The sequence below is a fragment of the Salmo salar genome, chromosome 08 (assembly GCF_965601325.2).
Source record: "Salmo salar chromosome 08, fSalSal1, whole genome shotgun sequence".
Lineage (NCBI taxonomy): Eukaryota > Metazoa > Chordata > Actinopteri > Salmoniformes > Salmonidae > Salmo > Salmo salar.
In genome coordinates, this window is record NC_138298.1 from 21,903,503 (window position 1) to 21,930,859 (window position 27,357).

Sequence of the window (27,357 nt, forward strand, 5' to 3'; positions counted from 1 at the left end):
TTCTTTGGAAGTATGCTTGGGGTCATTGTCCATTTGGAAGACCCATTTGTGACAAAGCTTTAACTTCCTGACTGATGTCTTGAGATGTTGCTTCAATATAGCCACATCATTTTCCTGCCTCATGATGTCTTCTATTTTGTGAAGTGCACCAGTCCCTCCTGCAGCAAAGCACCCGCACAACATGATGCTGCCACCCCCGTGCTTCACGGTTGGGATGGTGTTCTTTGGCTTGCAAGCCTCCCCCTTTTTCTCCAAACATAACGATGGTCATTATGGCCAAACAGTTCTATTTTTGTTTCATCAGACCAGAGGACATTTCTCCAAAAAGTACGATCTTTGTCCCCATGTGCAGTTGCAAACTGTAGTCTGGCTTTTTTATGGCGGTTTTGGAGCAGTGGCTTCTTCCTTGCTGAGCATCCTTTCAGGTTATGTCGATATAGGACTCGTTTTACTGTGGATATAGATGCTTTTGTACCTGTTTCCTCCAGCATCCTCACAAGGTCCTTTGCTGTTGTTCTGGGATTGATTTGCACTTTTCGCACCAAAGTACGTTCATCTCTAGGAGACAACGCGTCTCCTTCCTGAGCGGTATAACGGCTGCGTGATCCCATGGTGTTTATACTTGCGTACTATTGTTTGTACAGATGAACGTGGTACCTTCAGGCGTTTGGAAATTGCTCCCAAGGATGAACCAGACTTGTGGAGGTCTTTTTTCTGAGGTCTTGGCTGGTTTCTTTTGATTTTCCCATGATGTCAAGCAAAGAGGCACTAAGTTTGAAGGTAGGCCTTGAAATACATCCGCAGGTACACCTCCAATTGACTCAAATGATGTCAATTAGCCTATCAGAAGCTTCTAAAGCCATGATATAATTTTCTGGAATTTTCCAAGCTGTTTAAAGGCACAGTCAACTTAGTGTATGTAAACTTCTGACCCACTGGAATTGTGATACAGTGAATTATAAGTGAAATAATCTGTCTGTAAACAATTGTTGGAAAAATGACTTGTGTCATGCACAAAGTACAGTCGTGGCCAAAAGTTTTGAGAATGACACAAATATTAATTTTCAAACTCTGCTGCCTCAGTTTGTATGATGGCAATTTGCATATACTCCAGAATGTTATGAAGAGTGATCAGATGAAATGCAATTAATTGCAAAGTCCCTCTTTGCCATGCAAATGAACTGAATCCCCCCAAAAACATTTCCACTGCATTTCAGCTCTGCCACAAAAGGACCAGCTGACATCATGTCAGTGATTCTCTCGTTAACACAGGTGTGAGTGTTGATGAGGACAAGGCTGGAGATCACGCTGTCATGCTGATTGAGTTTGAATAACAGACTGGAAGCTTCAAAAGGAGGGTGGTGCTTGGAATCATTGTTCTTCCTCTGTCAACCATGGTTACCTGCAAGGAAACACGTGCCGTCATCATTGCTTTTCACATAAAGGGCTTCATAGGCAAGGATAGGCCAGTAAGATTGCACCTAAATCAACCATTTATCGTATCATCAAGAACTTGAAGGAATGTGGTTCAATTGTTGTGAAGAAGGCTTCAGGGCGCCCAAGAAAGTCCAGCAAGTGCCAGGACCGTCTCCTAAAGTTGATTCAGCTGCGGGATCGGGGCACCACTAGTACAGAGCTTGCTTAGGAAGAGCAGCGGGCAGGTGTGAGTGCATCTGCACGCACAGTGAGGCAAAGACTTTTGGAGGATGGCCTGGTGTCAAGAAGGGCAGCAAAGAAGCCTCTTCTCTCCAGGAAAAACATCAGGGACAGACTGATATTCTGCAAAAGGTACAGGGATTGGACTGCTGAGGACTGGGGTAAAGTCATTTCCTCTGATGAATCCCCTTTCCGATTGTTTGGGGCATCCGGAAAAAAGTTTGTCCGGAGAAGACAAGGTGAGCGCTACCATCAGTCCTGTGTCATGCCAACAGTAAAGCATCCTGAGACCATTCATGTGGGGGATTGCTTCTCAGCCAAGGGAGTGGGCTCACTCACAATTTTGCCTAAGAACACAGCCATGAATAAAGAATGGTACCAACACATCCTCCGGGAGCAACCATCCCAACCATCCAGGAACAGTTTGGTGACGAACAATGCCTTTTCCAGCATGATGGAGCACCTTGCCATAAGGCAATATTATAATAATAATAATATATATATATATATATATTTAAAAAAATATATTTTATATATATATAAATAATATATAAATAAATCCATCCATCCACCTGACAGGTGGCATATCAAGAAGCTGATTAAACATTATGATCATTACCGACCAGCCACCCGGACAGCTGGTGCAACTGAGAAGTATTTCTGTCTGTAATAAAACCCTTTTGTGGGGAAAAACTAATTCTGATTGGCTTTGCCTGGCTCCCCAGTCAGTGAGCCTGGCTCCCAAGTGGGTGGGTCTATGCCTTTCCAGGCCGACCCATGGCTGTGCCCCTGCCCAGTCATGTGAAATCCATAGATTAGGACCTAATGAATTTATTTCAGTGGACTGATTTCCTTAAATGAACTGTAACTCAGTAAAAATCGTTGAAATTGTTGCATGTTCCGTTTATACTTTTGTTCAGTATAGTTTAAACCGTACACTGACAATCAATTGTCCACACGTACTGCATAACAATAATTGATTGGATTTATGAAGTGCAGGAATACATGTTAATGTAGCCCAAGTGGTGGGTGGGAGGACATGACCCTGCCGTTTCATTTCATCATCACTGTGCTGCTGTTTCCTGATGCTAGAGCCTGTTCCACTCTGCCTCAGTGCCCTGGCCGTGCCCTCTCTGTGCCCTCTCCATCCCTTTCTCCTTCATTTCCTCCCTCCCTGGTAGATCTAGTCTTACAGTGGCACTGATATCTTTAGGCCCTCATCCCCTTAGGGGACTATTGGGTCTTTGAACCCCCCCCACCCCCCCACTCTGTAACAAACACACCACTCTCCATTAGTCTCAGTGTAAGTGTTGCATCATCATTGTACTGAATTATTGAACGCTACAGTACCAGCCGATCTGGGAACAGATGTAGCAGCAGTATCACCCCTCCCGCTCCAGGCTGAATGAGAGGTAACTGGTCTAAGATCAGTCTCTGTCTGCTGCTGTTTCGCTCCCCAGCTGACATGTTGTCTTCCACCACTGCATCCTTTTGAAGCAGCTGAACTCTTCACCCCTTTCTGAGCAGGTCGACCAGAGAGGGAGAGCGAGGGGATGAGGAGAGAGGATGTCATCTTATGACTCCTCCTCTTATCCGCCTCCTTCTCTCGCTCACTCATCTTTCTTCCTTCTCTCTCACCCTCAGGGTGTTCCTCTCCCTGGCACTCTCCTCCTTATTTTTCATCCTTTCCTCTCATCCTCCCTCACTGCATCCATGTGTCTCTCCCAGCTCATCTCTGTATTCCCCCTCTGTCGATGCATCAAAGGTATACCTCGCAGTATGATAAGATAGCTTTACATGTGTTGAATCGGTAATGGCGTGGCTGTCTGGCTGTTAAATGTAGGGCTTTACTGCTAGTCCTCTCCTCACCTATGTACATGCACACAGTCAGACTGGTTGTACGTTCTGATTGGAGCAGAGACCGAAGGTCAAAGGTGAACAGCGAAACAGCAGCGCAGTCATTTTCACTCTGTCTCAAAAATGAATAATGCATTGTCAAGTAAAAGCAGACATGTATTTGTCCGATAAAATGTGATATGTACAGATTGTTAATATAACCTGATATAGAGAGAAGAATACAGTATACTAGATAGCATATGGCTGTCTCTAAAGATACAGAATATATTAGCATGTAGCCTAAACACAATCCACACAATGTCAACATAATATACATTGGACTATGTATAGCCTACCTGTGTCATACATTGAGCGGATAAGGTATATGACAAAGAAGGCATTGTCAAGTAAAGGTGATCTCTATACGTTAGACCAAGGTTTTCCAACCCTGTTCAGGGTGGAGATATCCTCCTGTAGGTTTTCACTCCAACCCTGTTCCTGGAGAGCTACCGTCCTGTAGGTTTTCACTCCAACCCTGTTCCTGGAGAGATACAGTCCTGTAGGTTTTCACTCCAACCCTGTTCCTGGAGAGATATCCTCCTGTAGGTTTTCACTCCAACCCTGTTCCTGGAGAGATACCCTCCTGTAGGTTTTCACTCCAACCCTGTTCCTGGAGAGATACAGTCCTGTAGGTTTTCACTCCAACCCTGTTCCTGGAGAGATATCCTCCTGTAGGTTTTCACTCCAACCCTGTTCCTGGAGAGATATCCTCCTGTAGGTTTTCACTCCAACCCTGTTCCTGGAGAGATACAGTCCTGTAGGTTTTCACTCCAACCCTGTTCCTGGAGAGATACAGTCCTGTAGGTTTTCACTCCAACCCTGTTCCTGGAGAGATACAGTCCTGTAGGTTTTCACTCCAACCCTGTTCCTGGAGAGATACAGTCCTGTAGGTTTTCACTCCAACCCTGTTCCTGGAGAGATACCCTCCTGTAGGTTTTCACTCCAACCCTGTTCCTGGAGAGATACAGTCCTGTAGGTTTTCACTCCAACCCTGTTCCTGGAGAGCTACCGTCCTGTAGGTTTTCACTCTAACCCTGTTCCTGGAGAGCTACCGTCCTGTAGGTTTTCACTCCAACCCTGTTCCTGGAGAGATACAGTCCTGTAGGTTTTCACTCCAACCCTGTTCCTGGAGAGATACAGTCCTGTAGGTTTTCACTCTAACCCTGTTCCTGGAGAGGTACCCTCCTGTAGGTTTTCACTCTAACCCTGTTCCTGGAGAGCTACCGTCCTGTAGGTTTTCACTCCAACCCTGTTCCTGGAGAGCTACCGTCCTGTAGGTTTTCACCCTTAACCCTGTTCCTGGAGAGATACAGTCCTGTAGGTTTTCACTCCAACCCTGTTCCTGGAGAGATACAGTCCTGTAGGTTTTCACTCCAACCCTGTTCCTGGAGAGCTACTGTCCTGTAGGTTTTCACTCCAAACCTGTTCCTGGAGGTTTTCACTCCAACCCTGTTCCTGGAGAGCTACAGTCCTGCCAACCCTAATCTAGCGCACCTGCTTCTAATAAGTATCTGGTTGATAAACTCAATCAGGTTAGTTACAACTGGGGTTGGAGTGAAAACCTACAGGAGGATATCTCTCCAGGAACAGGGTTGGAGTGAAAACCTACAGGAGGATATCTCTCCAGGAACAGGGTTAGAGTGAAAACCTACAGGAGGATATCTCTCCAGGAACAGGGTTAGAGTGAAAACCTACAGGAGGCTATCTCTCCAGGAACAGGGTTAGAGTGAAAACCTACAGGAGGATATCTCTCCAGGAACAGGGTTAGAGTGAAAACCTACAGGAGGATATCTCTCCAGGAACAGGGTTGGAGTGAAAACCTACAGGAGGATATCTCAACAGGAACAGGGTTGGAGAGCCCTGCATTAGACAGTACATAGCTTACCTGTGTACATTGAGAGTGGTACCATATGGTACCGTACAACACCGTATATGATCAGTCATAGCTGTGCAAGTGAGAGATTCTACACTACAGTACAGTGGTAGTGGGAGTTATCAGGTCACAACCCCTCTGCTTGCTGTTAGAGGTGAACTGCTGTAGTGTTCCACTGCTTCTACACTTGAGGGGACGATACACACACATACACGGAACCCAAACCGGCTGCGCACGTGCGCTATCGTGCATACATTTATTTTGTCCCCCCCAACACCAAAAGCGTTCACGACACGCAGGTTAAAATATCAAAACAAACTCTGAACCAATGCCATTAATTTGGGGACAGGTCGAAAAGCATTAAACATGTATGGCAATTTAGCTAGCTTGCACTTGCTAGCTAATTTGTCCTATTTAGCTAGCTTGCACTTGCTAGCTAATTTGTCCTATTTAGCTAGCTTGCTGTTGCTAGCTAATTTGTCCTGGGATATAAACATTGAGTTGTTATTTTCCCTGAAATGCACAAGGTCCTCTGCTCTGACAATTAATCCACACATAAAACGGTCAACCGAATCGTTTCTAGTCATCTCTCCTCCTTCCAGGCTTTTTCATCGTTGAATTTATATGGTGATTGGCATCTACACTTTCATAGTATTACCACGACAACCGGCAAAACAGTTTCTTTCAATCACCCACGTGGGTATAACCAATGAGGAGATGGCACGTGGGTACCTGCTTCTATAAACCAATGAGGAGATGGGAGAGGCAGGACTTGCAGAGCGATCTGCATCAGAAATAGAAAGGACTTCTATTTTAGCCCTTGGCAACGCAGACGCTTGTTGACGGCGCGAGCAGTGTGGGTGCAATAATTGAATAACATATATTCCTAAATTTATTTTGCAACGCTCGCTCATGCGACGTGTCCGGTCTGGTCAGCATGTTAGGAACAGGATTCAGCTTTTTATGGCACCAGAACATAATGTCATAACCCTGGACATACAGTGCCGTGTGTAGTGTGTGTGTTTTATTGTGCTAGATAGGTAAGTGAAGGCTATGCAATTTGACACAAAAAAAAGACCACTCAGACCCCCTACTTTGATGCGTTTTCACTGCGAGGGTTTGTTTATCTACTTTCTGAGCGTGTGTGTGTGAGCAAAATGATTGTGTGTGACTGTCTGACCACTCAATGAATCTCAGCTGTGACGCAAGTGTGCTTATCCCAGCTCTCTCTCTCGCTTCGTGTGTGTGTGTGTGTGTGTGTGTGTGTGTGTGTGTGTGTGTGTGTGTGTGTGTGTGTGGTGTGTGTGTGTGTGTGTGTGTGTGTGTGTGTGTGTGTGTGTGTGTGTGTGTGTGTGTGTGTGTGTGTGTGTGTGGCGCTCAGCAGTCCACTCAGCCCCTGATGGCAGGGGTGGTGAACCCCATGCAGGAGCGTGCGTGAGACTGCCTGTCCCTTGGTTGACCCCGGCCTCGCAGCGCTCCCCCCCCCCCCTCCACGACCGCTCTGCTCTTGCCAGGCTCTGGGCACCTGATTAAGGGATTAGTCAGCCGATGGTTGTCAGTTGTGTCTCCAGACGGGGGGGGGGGGTCGGCTAGGCTAGGCTACCACCGCCCCCGAAACCTGGGTCCAGAAAAGAGAACGCACTCAGGTGGACGCGCACCCATACATCATGTAAACACACAGGCACACTGGGCCGACCGCGCACACACACTGTACGCACTGTACACACACACACACACACTGGTGCGCTAGCATGCACCTGGGAAAGCATTTCACTGTTGGTCCACACCTGTTGTTTACGAAGCATGTGGCAAATAAAATGTGATTTGACGCACACTGGCACACTCACACACACTTTCAACTCCGAATGTAAATGCAACACTCAGGCGCGCGCACCTTGCCACATACACACACTGTAGGCCGGGTTCAGACAACGGTGACTAGACTCGCCCCTCCCAGGCTCAGCCATCCAGGAGAGGTCACAGAGAGGGCAGGGTCATCACTGGGTTACTGCTGCCTCGCTCTCTCCTCACCCTTCCCTGCCTCCTTTCCCCCCTCTCTCGCTCTCTTTCTCCTACACTGCTGACCTCAGCCTACCCTCTCACCCCTCCCTCCCTCCTTCCCCCCTCTCTCGCTCTCTCTCTCTCCCCCTTCCATCTATCTCTCTCCCATCTCTCTCCTGTACTCCTGACCTCCCCCTCCCACCTCTTCCCCCCTCGCTACTGGCCCAATTTCATATATCCATAATCACCATGAGCAGCCGTGTCAGCATGGCTGGAGCTCCCTGCTGCTCCTCACCACACACACACACACACACACACACACACACACACTTACACACTCGCTTACACACACAACCTGGACGAGACAGTCAAAATCTGTTACCTCGGAGATCCTGATGCCGTGTACTGCCGGCCACCGGGACTATTTTTAGTGTCTGCTATTTGGCTAACCTCTTGAACACTGTCTGATAACCGGAGCGATGGGGAGGTTGGGGGGAGGTTACGGGAAGGTTTTCCCTCCGTTAGGGATTCTCTAACCAACGTTGTTGTTTTATTTCAACCCCGATTTTTAAAATCTCCTAAGAGATGTCCTGATTTACGAAAACTTGACATGACAAGACAACAACTGCTGTTGAATCAGAAGTGTTCCTTCTTTTGACGACAGCTGAAGCAAAAGGTTTGAAAGGTTTTCAAGGAGGCGTTTGAGTTCACAACATCATAACACCCCCCCCCCCCCCCCCCTCCTCAAAATGCCCATAGGGCTGGAATGAGGTCACTGTTGTTCTGTTTCATATTTAATGGTGCTAGTATATTTTCTGTTTTGTGTACTTCGCTGAGCCACACACACACACACAGTGAACCTGTACAGGTTGCCTAGCTCCCTGAGCCAGTGTGTGACCTGGTGATGCCCTCTAGCCCTACATAATCACATAACTAGACAATATCCACTCAGGAACGGCGCGCTTTAGGGGTTGAATGGATGTTATGGTCCAGGCTTTATTAAACATTTTTGGAATTCCAAACATTTTCATTTGGATTCAGACTCGTATTATTTGGAAGAGGTTGAGTGAGGACAGTCCGGAGTTTAGAGAGCACCTGATGGATGGAGATTGAAGTATGGATGGAATGAGAGATCTTGTCTGTGTCTGATTTTAAATGTACAGAATGTCCTCAGGGTACGTTCAAGGCTTTATTAACAAGGTTTTTTTTAAGGTTATTTCTCCTTGAACATCCATGAGGTAATATGAAGTCTGTAGGGGTTGTATGATAAATGAACTTAGCTATCTATATTTTGAGAATGAGACACATCATCTGTGAAATGCAGAGATTAGGACATTACCTGGAATCAAATCCACTTACTCGTCAGCTTTGAGGAGTTGTATGCAGTATAAATATATTATAACCTTTTGGATAAAACAGAACTGGCTTTTCTCAAACTATAAGCCAAATGACTTCCCTCACTAATATATATATATACACATTGCCACCTGCTCTTTCCATGACAGACTGACCAGGTGAATCCAGGTTAAAGCCACGATCCCTTATTCCCGTGTGTCTCAGGAATGGTCCCCCACCCAAAGGACATCCAGCCAACTTAACACAACTGTGGGAAGCATTGGAGTCAACATCCCTGTGGAACGCTTTGGACACCTTGTGGAGTCCATGCCCCAACGAATTGAGGCTGTTCTGAGGGAAAAGGGGGATGCAACTCAATATTAAGGAGGTGTTCCTAATGTTTGGTGTAGATAGGAGTTGTCACAGGAATGCATAGATTCAACCCTGTCACTCACTGTCCCTCTCATCCAATCCCCTACCCCAGAAAGCAACAAGGACGCCGCCCACTACCAGAAGGTGACGGTGAAGGCGGAGCCTATGGAGGTGGACCCGGCCAGCGGCCCGGCCCCGCCCCCTTCTCACCTGCTGGCCTTCAGCACTTTAGGGCCGTGTGAGAAGAGCGAGCCAATGGCCAGCCTCCCTGAGGCGTTGTCCCGCCCCCAGAAGCAAGACCTCTTCTCCCAGGACATATCGGTGAAAATGGCCTCCGAGCTCCTCTTCCAACTCTCAGGTGCGCAATGTTCTCTATGATACACAACACACACACACACACATACGACACACACAATCTCTCAAACATACACACACGTGTACACACACACATACTCTCTCACACCTCCTTGACTACAATCACACACACCTCTCTCGGGCACCTCAGTGTCAACCTTGAAATGTGGTGTGATACTTAGCCATAGAACCTACATGTTTCTCTTCTGATCTCTGGAGGCTCTGCGGTTAGGGGACACTATATATTACCTGTAATGTGCTCTGTAGGTTTTATACACACTTCTTCTCTGCTTGGCTGTAACCATGACATTGAGGCGGCAGACAGCTGTTTGTATTGCCTGATGGCAGAGCACTGAAGTGGAGCCTGCGTCCCCCAAGATGGGGTTGGGGGGGGTACAGGAGACCCAGGCCATGCCCCCCAGTTCTGATTGCTACGCCTAAATGCCTTATACAGTAGCACCTCGGAAATTGTGGCAAAAAATCTCTCTCCAGCGAGAGAGATGCACACACCGACGAGCACGCAAGTACACACACACACACACACACACACACACACACACACACACACACACAGATACGCACGCAGACACACACAAGCCCCCATGGGGAGCAGTGTCTACAAAGTGCCTGTCTTCCCCCATGTCCCTCCCTCCTCTTCTCCTTCTCTCTATCCCTCCTCTCTCTCTTCCTCGACTACTTTTCAAACATGCCAGCTCAAGCACACTTGGCTGCACACACTAGCCCCCCTCCGCCCCTCTCTCAACTATCCCCCCCCTTACATTTCTCCCGTGTGGCATCACCATGGCAACGCGGAGAGACCTCTGTCCTTGGCGAACAATTTGACGGAGCGCGGTGTTAGGGAGGAGGGGTTAGGGAGTGGGGGGCGAGGAGGGGTTGGGGGGGCAGCGACTAGAGCAGTGCCACCCAGGGAGCAAGTGGCTGCTATGATGAGGTCATCACTAGTAGGCTGCTGAAGCCGAGGGACAACCAAACACCTTCCCTGGGTTTTATTACTCTGACCATAGAATTAGGAATTTGAATACTAGAATGGACATGAACGTTCTTATGACAGCATAAAAGGTCAGCCATTTTGGTCATGGAGTTGGTCAACCAGTGTGCTGTGATAAGATATTGTGTAAAACAATCATTTTGAAGATTGTCTGCACAGTATGTTTGTTAGCCAGTTTAACTGGAATGATTCCAATCATTTTTCTAATTTTTCGAACCAATATGCCAACATTCCATACTAACAATGCAGTCAATCCACATCCACTGGCTGAAATCAGTTGATAGGATTGAGACAAGTTGTAAATGCAGCAAGTACTGATATTGTATTATAAACATATTATAAACACTCACAGCTTTCCAAGAAAACAAATATTGAGACATTTATGGTCCGTTTACATATATTTCATAGGCTATTTATACAGTCTAAAACCTGTACAAACTTTATAATTATATGACAATATTTTAGGTTTAAAAAGAAAATCACATGCCTTACTTTTATTTTTCTGTATAAGTGAAATCAGGAAATGCATCACCTATGCCTCTACTACCATTCATTCCAATTAGACTGGTTTGGATTTCTCCCTGGTCACAATGGCTGCCATTTCTATACCATTCTGGAACTGTGAGGGTTTATGGCATAGCCCCTCTAGCAATTTAATATGATCTCTGACTTTGACCACTTAAAACAGTATCTGCCAAGGCAACAGGACAACCATGCAACTTCCCTGGGTTTGTTACTATACGCTACAATCTGGGATTGGTCTTTCAGCAAAATGGTTAGGGAAATGTTACCCTTCTCAAATTCACAGACGGCACTCTAGATGCAAGGACTGACCATTGAACAGATTCCCAGATCCCAGATTGCACCTTTTCAAAGCAGTATCAGACCAATACTGACCACTCGGTCACGTTGAGTAATCAATATGCCCTGAATAACCGATTGGTGGTTCCATCATAACCACAAAGGGCTTGTTAATGATTTCTCATTGTTGTTAATGACCCTCTTTGATGTTGGGAGCTTTTTTTGTGTTGCAGAGAAAGTCAGCAGAGCCAACGACCACAAAGACAGCAACATGGTGGGCATAAGCAGGTGAGACAACAACAGAAATATGTTGTTTTGTCACATACACTGGAGAGGTGCAGTGAAAGGTGTTGTTTTACAGTGTCAGCCATAGGAGTATGGCGCCCTTGGAGCAAATGAGGGTTAAGTGCCTTGCTCAAGGGCACATTGACAGACTTTTCACCTTGTTGGCTCGGGTATTCAAACCAGCAACCATTCCACATGATGAACATAGTGGCTTCTTTTCCGCTTAGCTGCTATTTCTACAGTTAGTCTTTTTTGGTATATTGCTTATGGTTTAGCATTGAGAGGCCTGGAGCTCTGCAACTTTATTTAAAAAAAAAATAGCATATTGATATCATATTGATTGCATATTGATTGCATATTGCTATCATATTTTAGCGTAAGCTTGTTTGTTAGTTATTGAGCTGTTATAGCATGATACTGCTCTGACTGTGTCTGTGTGTGGTTGTGTGTTCACTCCTAGCCCCTTCCTGGACGAGCGTTTCAGACAATCCCCCTTCAGCCAGCGCTCCAAGTCCTCCTCCCCTGCAGAGGCCAGCTCCTCTGCTAGGACAGCCCTCCACGGTGAGACACACACACACACACACACCACACACACACACACACACACACACACACACACACTCCAGACAGACACTCATAATGTAGACATGCAGCCAGAATGTTGGCCCTCACAGCTGATTACAGTAACCTCCCACCCTCCTCAGCCACATCTCCACCTCCCCAGGCCTTTCCTTGCTCTCTCACACATCTACCCAGCCACGAGGCCTCAACTCTGGCCAACCCTCTCTTCCTCCACCCCTCTTCCTCCACCTCCAGAGCCTCCACCTCCAGAGCCTCCACCTCCCGTCTCACTCACACATCTACCCAGCCTTAGAGCTCCCTGCCCTGGACAGCCCTTCTCTCCCCTCCCCTGGCCCTGGAATGGGGATGCTCTGTGGCTGTCCCTGTGGTGCCTGCGGCAGGCAGGCAGAGATACAGAGGGTAATTAGCCTGTGCCAGCCTCACCCGTCTCTCCCTCCATCACCATCCACCAGTTAATTAAAATCTGATTGGCTTCTACGTGTCAAGGGTGTCCTGATAGTTAATTCGCCCAACTGACTGTCTCCCTTCCCTGGGTGCAACGTGCAGACTCGTGTCTTCACTCTTTCTCTCTCTTTTATTGCTCTCACCTTCTCTCTCTCTCCCTCTCTCTCTGTCTCTTCCCGATGCCCAGTTCTTTCTCTTGTCTCCTTCAACCATCTTTTCTCTGCTTTCGGATTGCACTTTTCTCTTTTCCTGCTCCCTCTATCCCCTCTCTCCATATCTCGCTCTCATCTCTCCATCTTTGTCCATCTCTATCCCTCTCTCTCTCCTAGGGGTGCAGTCAGTCACACAGCTGTTCTGTGCTAAGGGTAGTGACCCTCCCCAGTGCTCCCATTAACCCAGTTTCCCAGTATCACCCCAGCACCACTCATTATCCAGACAGTTACTCTGAGAATCCCCTGTATTACTGAAACACCACTTTATGACAATTCAAACAGTTGCATGGTTGGATTTCATGATGACTGGTGCGTAGTACCACTTTGCCCATACATTTCCACATTGATGAAAATGTGACCATCTCTGTGTGGCGGTAATTGTGGCTGTTTACAGCAAGTGTGTGTGTGTCGTGATGGTGGCGGCTGTCCTTCCTCTCCCCCTGCCCCGGTCAAGCTCCAGCCAGCCTTTCGGAGGCCGTGCGTCTGTCCCTCCCTCCCTCCTCCTCTCTCCCTCGTTCTCCAGCTCTAATAACACTAATTAAACCATTAACCACTTCAAGGCCCACGCCGGTCCTCTAATTGCCCGATTATCAGAGCTCTGGCTGGGGTTGCTGGGCCACCGTGGCCCCAGGATGGCCCCTACACCCTGTCCATGGGCTCCAGTCACCCTGGATGACCCCCACCCGACCCTGCCTCGCCCAGCCTCTCACCCCCTCAGGACAGCTAATGTGATTATGTGGTCTGAGGAGATGAGATGAGATACAAGCCCCTTAAGGATCTCTGTGCCCATTCAGTACTAAGCCACACAAACGGAGGTGGTAGGAGGAAGTGTAAGGGAGAAGCCAATCCAAGACCGGCATGCAGGGGGGGGCATCACCATGGTGAAGCCTGTCAGTGAGACTTAACAGACAAGGGGTTTGGTGGATCTTTGATAGAGCTCAGAGCATCACTACTCTGCAGCCACGGATTCAAGGGGTCAAGTTCTCATGTGGGTCATACTGATGTGTATTAAGAAGTCATACAAACACACCCTCCCCTCTACTCTGCCAACTCACATGCAGGGGACACATATATACACACCCACCCACCCACACACTCCCACTGGTATGTCAGGTTGTGAGTCACAGGGAACGGCAGGTCCAGGGGCCCTTATGAGGAGTGACTCAGTCCCTACAGAAGGATTACAACTAAGGAATCTATTACTAGTTGTGTTATTACTGTACAGCCACTTGACTGAAATATTGTAGAATACCATCAGGGCACAGGCTTGTGTTTGGTTTTGTGTGGATGAGGGTGTGCGTTGACGTGAGGGGTTTTATGATGGTGTGTAGTGCTCATTCACTGAGACATTCCCACACTTCACTTCAGCTAGTTACAGACACAGTAGGCTCTCTGCTCTCTTCCAACCAGCACATGTCCAGACAGATAAAGATGGAATTGTCTTTTAGCATCCCTCCCTCTGGTCTCTCTCCTTTCGTCGTACTCCTCCCTTCTCTTTTTTCAGAGAGCGAGAGAGAGAAGTCCAGACCTGTCAGCATACAACTTTAGCTAGACGTCCTTCAGACTTCTCCATCTCCCCCTCTGTCTTTCTCCAAGGCCAGTACATCTGTTCTTTAATGCCCCCACCATTAAATCTCCCCCAAAATACCAGAGAATGGAGCCTCCTAGCCCCCCCCCCCCCCCCCCCACCAGCTTGCATCTCTTATGACAACCTTCGTTAAAACAAATGAATTTAGTTGCGGAGGGTGACTCCAATCACTAGCCTTCTTTTTTTTGTCTTCCGCACCATTAACGTCAAGAGGCCTGTACCTGCAGTCAGACTGAAAACGAAAACAGTCTAGAAGATATTTTTTCTGTGGTTTAACAGTAGATTAATGTTAGATGACAATAACAATGGTTCTTTTTTTGATTCTCTACTTCAAAAGAATGCAACACCTTTGACCCTTTGCTAAGCCCCGCCTGCCTTGGTTACTGTGGGTACAGGCATTTCTGTACCATTTTACTATGATTTATAAGCTAACACCAGGTAAATAGTGGACTTAAAGGGGTGATTTCCTGTGCTCCCTATTAAATGTCCCTATGTGAAAGGCCATCCTGTGTGAAGTACGGTATAGTCAGTCCACTCTCCCCTTACCCTGTCACTGAGAACAATATGATCCTAGGTAGTGTGGTGCCAGGCGTCCATTTGAGACTAGCTGCATTGTGTCAATGACGGAAGCCCTCCCTGTCCACTTCTTTATTTACCCGATGGAGGAGAGGGGGATAAAGAGAGAGGAGGAGTGGCATGGAATCCTAATTGAGAGCTGTGCCTTCATCAGAAGGTTAATTCTATATCTCTTCTTGTCATGTTCTCCCTTTTCTCTCACTTTCTCTTCCTCTCTCTATTATGATCTCTCACTCTCCATCCCTGCATCCTCTCTCACGCTTTCCCCACACCTCCGTCCCTCTCTCTCTCCTCTCCTCTCTCTCTCTCTCTCTCTCTCTCTCATGCTTTCTCACTCTCTCCTCTTTTCTCGCTCCTCTTCTCTCTCGCTCCTCTTCTCGCTCTCTCCTCTTCTCTCTCTCTCTCTCTCTCTCTCTATTATGCTTTCTCGCTCTCTCTCTCTCTCCATCCCTGCTGTGTCCCTGGGTGGTAGTGTATATAGTCTGATTAGCATGGACAACCACACACTAGAGAGGGCTTAGGACTGATGGGTGATGGAGGACACACACAGAGAGAATATCAAGGGGCACAGTGTGGTATAGTCTGATTATCATGGAGGTGATGAGAACTTGAGGAGGCTATAGTGTTGGTATGAGAAAGATGGTGGGTTGGAGTAATTTGGAGCAAGGTTGAGGGTTGGAGTAATTTGGAACAAGGTTGAGGGTTGGAGTCATTTGGAACAAGGTTGAGGGTTGGAGTCATTTGGAACAAGGTTGAGGGTTGGAGTCATTTGGAACAAGGTTGAGGGTTGGAGTCATTTGGAACAAGGTTGAGGGTTGGAGTCATTTGGAACAAGGTTGAGGGTTGGAGTCATTTGGAACAAGGTTGAGGGTTGGAGTCATTTGGAACAAGGTTGAGGGTTGGAGTCATTTGGAACAAGGTTGAGGGTTGGAGTCATTTGGAACAAGGCTGAGGGTTGGAGTGATTTGGAACAAGGCTGAGGGTTGGAGTAATATGGAACAAGGCTGAGGGTTGGAGTAATATGGAACAAGGCTGAGGGTTGGAGTAATATGGAACAAGGCTGAGGGTTGGAGTAGTATGGAACAAGGCTGAGGGTTGGAGTAGTATGGAACAAGGTTGCGGGTTGGAGTAATATGGAACAAGGTTGAAGGTTGGAGTAATATGGAACAAGGTTGAGGGTTGGAGTAATTTGGAACAAGGTTGAGGGTTGGAGTAATTTGGAACAAGGCTGATGAGTAATATGGAACAAGGCTGAGGGTTGGAGTAGTATGGAACAAGGCTGAGGGTTGGAGTAGTATGGAACAAGGCTGGGGGTTGGAGTAATATGGAACAAGGCTGGGGGTTGGAGTAATATGGAACAAGGCTGGGGGTTGGAGTAATATGGAACAAGGCTGGGGGTTGGAGTAATATGGAACAAGGCTGGGGGTTGGAGTAATATGGAACAAGGCTGAGGGTTGGAGTAGTATGGAACAAGGCTGAGGGTTGGAGTAGTATGGAACAAGGCTGAGGGTTGGAGTAGTATGGAACAAGGCTGAGGGTTGGAGTAGTATGGAACAAGGCTGAGGGTTGGAGTAGTATGGAACAAGGCTGAGGGTTGGAGTAATATGGAACAAGGCTGGGGAATGGAGTAATATGGAACAAGGCTGGGGGTTGGAGTAATATGGAACAAGGCTGGGGGTTGGAGTAATATGGAACAAGGTTGGGGGTTGGAGTAATATGGAACAAGGTTGAGGGTTGGAGTAATATGGAACAAGGTTGCGGGTTGGAGTAATATGGAACAAGGTTGAGGGTTGGAGTAATATGGAACAAGGTTGAGGGTTGGAGTAACATGGAACAAGGCTGAGGGTTGGAGTAACATGAAACAAGGCTGAGGGTTGGAGTAACATGAAACAAGGTTGAGGGTTGGAGTAACATGAAACAAGGTTGAGGGTTGGAGTAACATGGAACAAGGTTGAGGGTTGGAGTAACTTGGAACAAGGTTGAGGGTTGGAGTAACTTGGAACAAGGTTGAGGGTTGGAATAACTTGGAACAAGGTTGAGGGTTGGAGTAACATGAAACAAGGTTGAGGGTTGGAGTAACTTGGAACAAGGTTGAGGGTTGGAGTAATTTGGAACAAGGTTGAGGGTTGGAGTAACATGAAACAAGGCTGAGGAGTAATTTGGAACAAGGTTGAGGGTTGGAGTAACATGAAACAAGGCTGATGAGTAATATGGAACAAGGCTGAGGAGTAATATGGAACAAGGTTGAGGGTTGGAGTAACATGGAACAAGGCTGAGGGTTGGAGTAACATGAAACAAGGCTGAGGGTTGGAGTAACATGAAACAAGGCTGAGGGTTGGAGTAACATGAAACAAGGCTGAGGGTTGGAGTGAAGTTGGAGTAATATGAAACAAAGCTGGACTCCATTCCATTTCAGTTGCTGAATGCTTTCCTACAATATGGACTTTCAGGTTGCCTCCCAGTGCAAATGTTGTGGGGAGGTTATGAGAAAGTTGTGAGTAAAATATGGTAAACTGTCTGTGTGTTTTCAGACCCAGAGAAGGACACTGGAGAGTCGGGGGGGAACGGGATGTCCCAGGGGATACTGAGCAGTCAGCAGCTCTACCCCTGTCCTGTCTGTGGCAAGGTGTTTGGCAGACAGCAGACCCTCTCCAGACACCTGTCTCTACACACAGGTGAGTCCACTGACACACACACACTACACTCCCTTTCCATCTCTACGTACAGTTCCCTGTGTGTTGTGACATGTCTTGTCAACGTTTCCTTGGCGTGTGTGTGACTGTGTGTGTAATACCCTGTAAAAAGTCAATAAGGTTTACTAGACTGGATTACTCTCTCCTTTAAAGAAATTACCACCATGATTAGTCTCAGTGGGAAAACTGCCCGCCTAATTACCAAGCCAGAAGGCTGCTCTGCATCCCAGTACACACACTGGACACAATGGACACACAAACACGGACGGATGCAATCGCGGATGCGCACACACATGCATAAATATATGTGTGTGTGTATATAAAAATGTTATATATTTATATTATATATATATATATATTTATTTATTTACATGTATATGTAAATATATAAATATATTTATATTATATATATATATATATTACACACACACACCAAGTGGATGGGTTCATACACACACACACAGTTACAGTAGATGTACATACAGAGTGTAACAGCATTGGGGCCATACCATATCTGATGCAAAACCACATACTACTGTGTCTGTACATGCTTTTATGCATATTAATACATATACATACATATACATTAATACATATACATACATATGAATGCATATTAATACACATAAATACATACACTGAGTGTACAGAACATTAAGGACACCTTCTTAATATTGAGTTCCACCCCCCCTATTTCCCTCAGAATAGCTACAATTCATCAGGGTATGGACTCTACAAGGTGTTGAAAGAGTTCCACAGGGGTGCTGGCCCATGTTGACTCCAAAGCTTCTCACAGTTGTGTCAAGTTGGCTGGATGTCCTTTGGTGGTGGACCATTCTTTATACAGACGAGAAACTGTTGAGTGTGAAAAACCCAGCAGCGTTGCAGTTCTTGACGAAAACCAGTGCGCCTGGCACCTACTACCATACCCCATTCAAAGGCACTTCAATATTTTGTCTTGCCCATTCACCCTCTGAATGGCACACATACACAATCCATGTCTCAATTGTCTCAAGGCTGAAACATCCCTTATTAACCTGTCTCCTCCCCTTCATCTACACTGATTTGAAGTGGATTTAACAAGTGACATCAATAAGGGATCATAGCTTTCACCTGGATTGACCTGGTCAGTCTGTCATGGAAACAGCAGGTGTCCTTAATGTTTTGTACACTCAGTGTATAAATACATGTAAATACATGTGAACACAGCACACACTACCGTCTAAGCGATCCTTTGGATGAGAGATCCAAACAGAGGTCCTGACTCTCAGTGGTTCAGATCAGAGATCTCCACTCCCCTGGCATTACCACAAGTATAAGGGTCATTGCTGGTAAAGATAATGCGTTCTCAATTTACATTTTATTTAAATTAGTCTTTTTAATGCACCCACATTTATGTAAAAACCTACATATTCTTATGCATGAAAGCGCATGGTCCACACACACTAATACAAAACACGCACGCGAGCACACACTCAGACACACACACACACACACTCCCCCGTGAGTGGGTTGTTTGGCTGAGAACAGCTTGGGCACACCACAGAGAGCAGAAACGGGGGCATATGTCATCATGATGGTTGTTTTTGGTTTACCCGGGCCACAAAGGTTCCCTGGCTTCATGTCCTCGGGCAAAATGTGTGTGTGCGTTAGTTAGTAGCTGACGTAATAGGATTTGCGTGTGTGTTTTGTTTGTGTAGTCCACTAAGCAGACATTCTCATGCAGGGGGACGTACTCATTGTATTTGTGTATACGTGATGTGTACGCATGTTGTGTGCCTGCATGCGTTTTGTATATGGTGTGTGTGTTACGCGTAAGTGTGTGTACGAACGTGTGTGTCCCCGTGTGTGTCTGTAGACCCACCTCTCTCTCTGACATTGTGTCCGTCTGTCCTTCCAGAGGAGCGGAAGTATACGTGTCACCTGTGTCCTTATGCAGCCAAGTGCAGAGCCAACCTCAACCAGCACCTGACCATCCACTCTGTCAAGCTGGTCAGCACCGACGCAGAGCAGATGGTCAGCGCCGTCACCACCGCTGAGGGACGAGACGGGAAGACCTTCCCCTATTACTACAGGTGCTGCTACGCTGAATGAATGAAATAGTCCAAAGAAACATTGAACGGGCCAGATGCACCATTTTGGATTTCTACTAGAGTCTGGTCGACGCACATGTTCTCAGAGCAGTAGTCACAAGAACTTTCCCTGTACTAATGTACACAGACCCATAATAAAGGTCTGTCCCTATAGTTCATCCATAGCAGGCGTCAAAGATCTAACGTCTCCCGTCAAACAGCCTAGTTTCTGTGGTTACTGTGTGTACAGAAGATCTAACGTCTCCCGTCAAACAGCCTAGTTTCTGTGGTTACTGTGTGTACAGAAGATCTAACGTCTCCCGTCAAACAGCCTAGTTTCTGTGGTTACTGTGTGTACAGAAGATCTAACGTCTCCCCGTCAAACAGCCTAGTTTCTGTGGTTACTGTGTGTACAGAAGATCTAACGTCTCCCGTCAAACAGCCTAGTTTCTGTGGTTACTGTGTGTACAGAAGATCTAGCTGTATAAACACTGACACATGCAATTTACTGATCCCATAAATTGGGGTCAGTATCAGTAATGTAAACAATGGACTGTACATGACTGACCTATTTCTTTACTGGTCTGAGGTCAGGCTTTGGGGTTTGATTGGGAATTAATGATGTCCTCTCCCCTCTATAACCTGGTCTGAGGTCAGCCTTTAGGGTTTGATTAGGAATTAATGATGTCTTCTCGCCTCTATAACCTGGTCTGAGATCAGCATTTGGTCTATGTTCAATACCTCTCTCCTTTCCCCTCTAGCTGTGACCTGTTCTGAGATCAGTGTTTAACCCATCCCTCCCTCTTCCTGTCCATCCAGCTGCCATGCGTGTGGTTTCCAGACGGGGCTGAACGCCCAGTTCGTCAGCCACATGTCTCTCCACGTGGACAAGGAGCAGTGGATGTTCTCTCTGTGCTGCAGCGCCTGTGACTACGTCTGTGTGGAGGAGAGTGACATGAAGTCCCACGTCAGTCACGGACACACAGGTAGATCATCTGTCGTCTGCTCAGGCATGTATTGTATAGAGAGATGGCTTTGGTCCACCTCTTGTCCCTGGGGGCAGCAATAGGACGAAGTCAGCTTGTACAACCAACTTGATGGCATCTCTTTCCCAGCTGAGCTTGGTTTTGCTGCCGTCGATTTGTTCCAAAGTATATTGATTCCCTTCCTGAAGCGTGTATCCATCTGCTCGCTCGGGCTCATGTGTTTTAAAGCGTTGTTTTGGCGTAAGGGATAGGCTAGAAAGAGGGGGTCTATACCATTTCTTACACCCAGTCTATAACTTTTAATGAGGGGGACTGGAAAAGTCTGCACCTCGGATCGTAGCCAAACAATCCAAACAATGTATTAAAGCTTTCTGAAGAGACGGTACCAACCTTTCAGAATGATTCTCAGATCAGCTGTAAACATGTTGTTGGTAGGGAGCTGTTGGGGGAGTGTTGCAGATTGAGGTGCTACTGCTCAGAGTAGATACAGCTAGTTTAGTTTACAGCCATTTATAGTAGAGGGAACCAACATGTTCAGTCTCAACACACTGAACTGAAGTGACAGTAAAGTAAAGCTTCATAAAACCAGTCCCTTCCCGGGAGAGAGAGGAGACGAACTCTGTAAACTCTCCAAACAGAAACAACTTCCGCTTTGAATAACAAAACAGGTAGATTCTTTTCCCTCCCTCGACCTTCCCTGGACTTTTTAAAGCCACTGGTCCAAAACCCATCAATATATTTTTTTCGGTCCGTAGCGGGTTTGTCCGGTTTATCGTCCGACGCGGTTGCCAGTCTTGCCCTTCCGTGGCAGTGTGTGTGGGATTGTCCGGTAGTGTTGCAGACAGCTGAGGGGTCCTCACGGAGGCCGGGGAGCGACCTTGTTTATCTACGATGGCTGCCCCTTATCGTGCCTGAGGGGAAAAAATCAATAGGCCCTCTGGTCCTTCAGAGGCAGGCCAGGGTTCACACACACACACACACACACACACACACACACACACACACACACACACACACACACACATTCTTACCCTCTCTCACACAGACACAGAGTGGTGAGTCCATATCGAAGCTTGGCATTTAGGCTAGCCTCAACCCACTAGCAAACATGGCTGCTGAAACCACACCACATTGGGGCTGTAGAAAAGACTGCTGGGTGTTATTTGTCAGCTGATAGTGTTTGGACACCACATCTCCCCCAGCCAGGCTCCAGACAGACATGGAAACGGCTGAACTCAGCAGGTGTTACGCCTGAAGCTGGCCCCCGCTAAGATGTGTGTCAGCCACATGGGCAAGGGGTCAGACTGGTGGCCCCACAGCAGGGAGCCTGGCTGCTGCTACGGCTAGGAACAGGACAGAGATACTGTGTGTGGTGGTACAGTAGGAACGGGACAGAGATACTGTGTGTGGTGGTACAGTAGGAACAGGACAGAGATACTGTGTGTGGTGGTACAGTAGGAACGGGACAGAGATACTGTGTGGTGGTACAGTAGGAACAGGACAGAGATACTGTGTGTGGTGGTACAGTAGGAACGGGACAGAGATACTGTGTGTGGTGGTACAGTAGGAACGGGACAGAGATACTGTGTGTGGCGGTACAGTAGGAACGGGACAGAGATACTGTGTGTGGCGGTACAGTAGGAACAGGACAGAGATACTGTGTGTGGTGGTACAGTAGGAACGGGACAGAGATACTGTGTGTGGTGGTACAGTAGGAACGGGACAGAGATACTGTGTGTGGTGGTACAGTAGGAACGGGACAGAGATACTGTGTGGGTGGTACAGTAGGAACGGGACAGAGATACTGTGTGTGGTGGTACAGTAGGAACGGGACAGAGATACTGTGTGTGGTGGTACAGTAGGAACGGGACAGAGATACTGTGTGGTGGTACAGTAGGAACGGGACAGAGATACTGTGTGTGGTGGTACAGTAGGAACGGGACAGAGATACTGTGTGTGGTGGTACAGTAGGAACGGGACGAGATACGTGTGTGGTGGTACAGTAGGAACGGGACAGAGATACTGTGTGTGGTGGTACAGTAGGAACGGGACAGATACTGTGTGGTGGTACAGTAGGAACGGGACAGAGATACTGTGTGGTGGTACAGTAGGAACGGGACAGAGATACTGTGTGTGGTGGTACAGTAGGAACGGGACAGAGATACTGTGTGGTGGTACAGTAGGAACGGGACAGAGATACTGTGTGTGGTGGTACAGTAGGAACGGGACAGAGATACTGTGTGTGGTGGTACAGTAGGAACGGGACAGATACTGTGTGGTGGTACAGTAGGAACGGGACAGAGATACTGTGTGTGGTGGTACAGTAGGAACGGGACAGATACTGTGTGGTGGTACAGTAGGAACGGGACAGAGATACTGTGTGTGGTGGTACAGTAGGAACGGGACAGAGATACTGTGTGTGGCGGTACAGTAGGAACGGGACGGAGATACTGTGTGTGGCGGTACAGTAGGAACGGGACGGAGATACTGTGTGGTGGTACAGTAGGAACGGGACAGAGATACTGTGTGTGGCGGTACAGTAGGAACGGGACAGAGATACTGTGTGTGGCGGTACAGTAGGAACGGGACAGAGATACTGTGTGTGGCGGTACAGTAGGAACGGGACGGAGATACTGTGTGTGGCGGTACAGTAGGAACGGGACGGAGATACTGTGTGTGGCGGTACAGTAGGAACGGGACGGAGATACTGTGTGTGGCGGTACAGTAGGAACGGGACGGAGATACATTCAATGTCCCATATTCTGGCCCATTAGCAGATATTTATGCATCTGTAACTTTTGTCACTCATTATTATTCATTATTCATTCATGATTATCCGTAATTGTAGCATCCACATTAATGTAGAAGTGTTCAGAAACATATTATTTTCTTATTTACAATAAATCTGACTCTAATGACACAATACATTATTTACCATTCATTTCTATTGGGCAAAACAATTTGAAACACAACCAAAACAACCTGCAAATACATCCAACAGGTTAGTAGAGTCACATGCTTGATGTAGTCATTGCATGCTAGGAATATGGGACCAATTACTACACTTTTAACTACTTTAATACACATAAGTGAATTTGTCCGAATACTTATGACCGCTTCAAATGGGGGGACTAGATACATGAGTTGCTTTCATTTCTGAACGGTGAAACATGTATGGAAATACCCTCAAATAAAAGGTGATGTGCTGTACTGTCTCATCATATAAAACGCTTGAACTCAAATCCAAAATGGTGGAGTATAGAGCCACCTTTAAAGTTTTCGCTTCACTGTCCAATCCGTAGGGGAGTGTAACACTAGTTTACAACGTTGTCCACCCTCATAAAAAGTGAAGTGCGTTTGACTATATACATGCTTCAATAGCATCTTGGACCTTGGAAAAAGAGCTAACAAGGAATATGCCAACCGGGATGATAAATGATGTGGTTTCCCACAAGGGACAAGTACTTTGAATGTTCAGAGCATAATGCACTCTATAGCTCCCTTATATAGTGGAGTGGTGAGTCTCGTTTTGTCTTTAATCTACCTCTAGAGGTCTTCGGCGTTGAGAGAGATGGATACAATGGTATTTCACGCTCTGCTTTCTGCGTTTCTATACCTGCATTCTCTCATTCTCAAGGATGAAAGTGTGTAGGCTATGTACAATATGTGTCTTTGAATGCGTCTGTGTGAATGCCACAGTGTGATTTCTGTGTATGTGCCTGTGTCGTGTGTGCGCACACATACAAATGTGTGTGAGGTAGCTGGCGTCGGCCATTTCACAATCCATGGCAGCCAGCAGCCCTATACTCCTTCACCTCCCCACCTCCCTCTCCTTCTCCCTGACTGAATGCCCTTTGTTGAGCTGTGCCCTGAGTTGCACCCGCCATCTTAGCTCCCTTAGCCGTGACCCTCCTCCCCTCTTCTCTCTCTCTCTCTCCCTCTCTCTCTCTCTCTCTCTCTCTCTATCCCAGAGAAGTGCGGTCAAACAGAGAGAGAGAGAGGGAGAGAGAAAAGAGAGAGATCAATAAAAGCATACTGGCTGTTGATTGGACTGGCAGCAGGGCTCCAGTCAGAGGACATGGCCCTGAAGCTGAGCCTGCCTGCCTGCAGTGTGTGTGATTTTCATTTTGTATTCAACATGTGTGTGTGTGTGTGTGTGTGTGTGTGTGTGTGTGTGTGTGTGTGTGTGTGTGTGTGTGTGTGTGTGTGTGTGTGTGTGTGTGTGTGTGTGTGTGTGTGTGTGTGTGTGTGTGTGTGTGTGGTTTTGACTGTAGTTTAGTGCTTTTCCTCCTTTTATTGGGTTGAGGTACCCTGTCTAATGTTGAGAAAGCAGTTATGATGACTGACGGTGGCAGTGCTGGTAGTGACAGAATTGGGGTATATTACTTAATCATTCAGGAAGTGAAATGTAATTACAATGGTACATTTTCTGAATTCGATGATGATGATTGTCACGATGACAACAATGCTGATGATGATTGACCCTTGACCCCTCTTCTTCCTAGGTCTGAACTCGCGGAGCCCTCTCAGTGAGACTAAGAGCACCTCCTCCTCCCTGTCGGCCCTCAGCGATTCGCTAAACAGCTCAGAGGGTGGAGAACTTACCCATGCCAATGAGGAGCTCAAGAACCTGCTGGCCCCTCCCTCCTCTGCAGGCAGCCAATCCAGCTCCAGCAGCCACTCGGGATCAGGAACTGAAGAGAAGTCTGAGAAAGGCAAGGAGTTCTGGGATGTATAGGCTGGAACATTATGTAGAACTACAGTTAATTTAATCTACTTACAATTCTATATCCTTAAAGGCCCAATGCAGCTGTTTTTTTCTCAATATCAAATCATTTCTGGGTAACAATAAGTACCTTACTGTAATAGATTCCATAAAAAAATAGCAAAAAACTACTTCTCAAGCAAGATTTTTGCTAGGACTGTCTGGGAGGGGTCTGAGTGGAGAGGGGAAAACTGAAAACTAGCTGTTATTGGCAGAGTGGTTTGGAACTCTCTTTGTTATTGGTCTATTAACTCATTTACCGCCTGGTGATGTCACCATGGAAATCTGAAACTCCCGCTCATGCAAACCTGCTGATTAGAAGGTCCTGTGTAGGTTGTATTTTCAACCAGCAGCTATCAGGAAATAACACTGATCACATTTTTTCACACTTTTACAGTGTTAGTTTCATCAGCGGTACAATATAATATTAAACACAGAAAACAGAATTTTGACTGCACTGGGCCTTTAAAGAGATAGTGTGAGCCCACCCCTTTATCTACTTCCCCAGAGTCAGATGAACTCATGGATACCATGTTTACGTCTCTGCGTCCAGTATGCAGGAAGTTAGATGTAGTTTTGCACGCTATTGCTAACTAGCGTTAGAGCAATGACTGAAAGTCTCCTCGAACAGCTAGCATGCAAAAGCACAGACATTTTGCACGTAAATTATGCAGTGATGTAAAGGTGTGTGTGTGTGATGTGTCCAGAATATGTGAGGTAAAATACGAGCAATCATTTGAGCCACACACAAGGATATCACGGGAGTGATGTTTATTAAGAGGACGAGGAGCACTGCAGTCATGCTAACTCCCCCCCCCCCCCCCCCCAGGCTTCGAGTGCGTCTTCTGCAACTTTGTGTGCAAGACGCGGACCATGTACGAGCGCCACCTCCAGATCCACCTGATCACGCGCATGTTCGAGTGCGACGTGTGCCACAAGTTCCTGAAAACGCCCGAGCAGCTGCTGGAGCACAAGAAGTGCCACACCGTCCCCACCGGAGGGCTCAAGTAAGGAAAGCAAGTACAGACAGAGGTTCCTACTCCACCACCCTCCCACCCTACCCTACCCCGACTCCTCCCTCACACATGTACAGACGCACAGCCAGACGGTAACCCACTGACCGGCTGACTATAGTATACACGTTAAGTATGCACATTAAGTCGAAAACATGCGTGTAAGACCACATGCATAAACATAATACACACGCAGTCTGAACTGTAAATGTAAAACACACAGACACTGTCCAACATACACATTTACGTGCATAGGACATCTAGCTCACTGAAGCTATTAAGACCTTCACACAGTATATATAAACCCCTATTAGACTCACAGCCCTAGATAGCAAACACTGTCCCCCTCTGACCCAATACTCCTATACCCCTATAGGAGCCTCTGTTGTACTGTGTGATGTACACACACACACACACAAACAGTAAACCATACATAGCCGTTCAGCCAATCTGTTCATGTTAAACCAACGCTGCCAGTACATGAGGCTCCTCCAACACACACGCAACAACATGCTAATGACATTAGCCTAGCCATGACTCTCCTCCAACACACACGCAACAACATGCTAATGACATTAGCCTAGCCATGAAGCTCCTCCAACACACACGCAACAACATGCTAATGACATTAGCCTACCCATGAAGCTCCTCCAACACACACGCAACAACATGCTAATGACATTAGCCTAGCCATGAAGCTCCTCCAACACACACGCAACAACATGCTAATGACATTAGCCTACCCATGAAGCTCCTCCAACACACACGCAACAACATGCTAATGACATTAGCCTACCCATGAAGCTCCTCCAACACACACGCAACAACATGCTAATGACATTAG

At 47.0% G+C, this 27,357-nt stretch overlaps 1 protein-coding gene across 4 annotated transcripts in view; it reads left to right on the top strand.

The window, feature by feature from the left end:
• LOC106610206 (zinc finger protein 827) overlaps positions 1-27,357 on the top strand; it is a 115,697-nt gene that overhangs the window by 82,181 nt on the left and 6,159 nt on the right. For all 4 annotated transcript variants that reach the window (XM_045722759.2, XM_045722760.2, XM_045722758.2 and 1 more), the window contains exons 6-13: positions 9,246-9,491; positions 11,531-11,585; positions 12,043-12,143; positions 17,516-17,659; positions 19,578-19,752; positions 20,569-20,735; positions 25,241-25,450; positions 26,330-26,507. In XM_045722759.2, the coding sequence (XP_045578715.1) occupies positions 9,246-9,491; positions 11,531-11,585; positions 12,043-12,143; positions 17,516-17,659; positions 19,578-19,752; positions 20,569-20,735; positions 25,241-25,450; positions 26,330-26,507 (1,276 nt within the window). The remainder of the gene's footprint in view (positions 1-9,245; positions 9,492-11,530; positions 11,586-12,042; positions 12,144-17,515; positions 17,660-19,577; positions 19,753-20,568; positions 20,736-25,240; positions 25,451-26,329; positions 26,508-27,357) is intronic.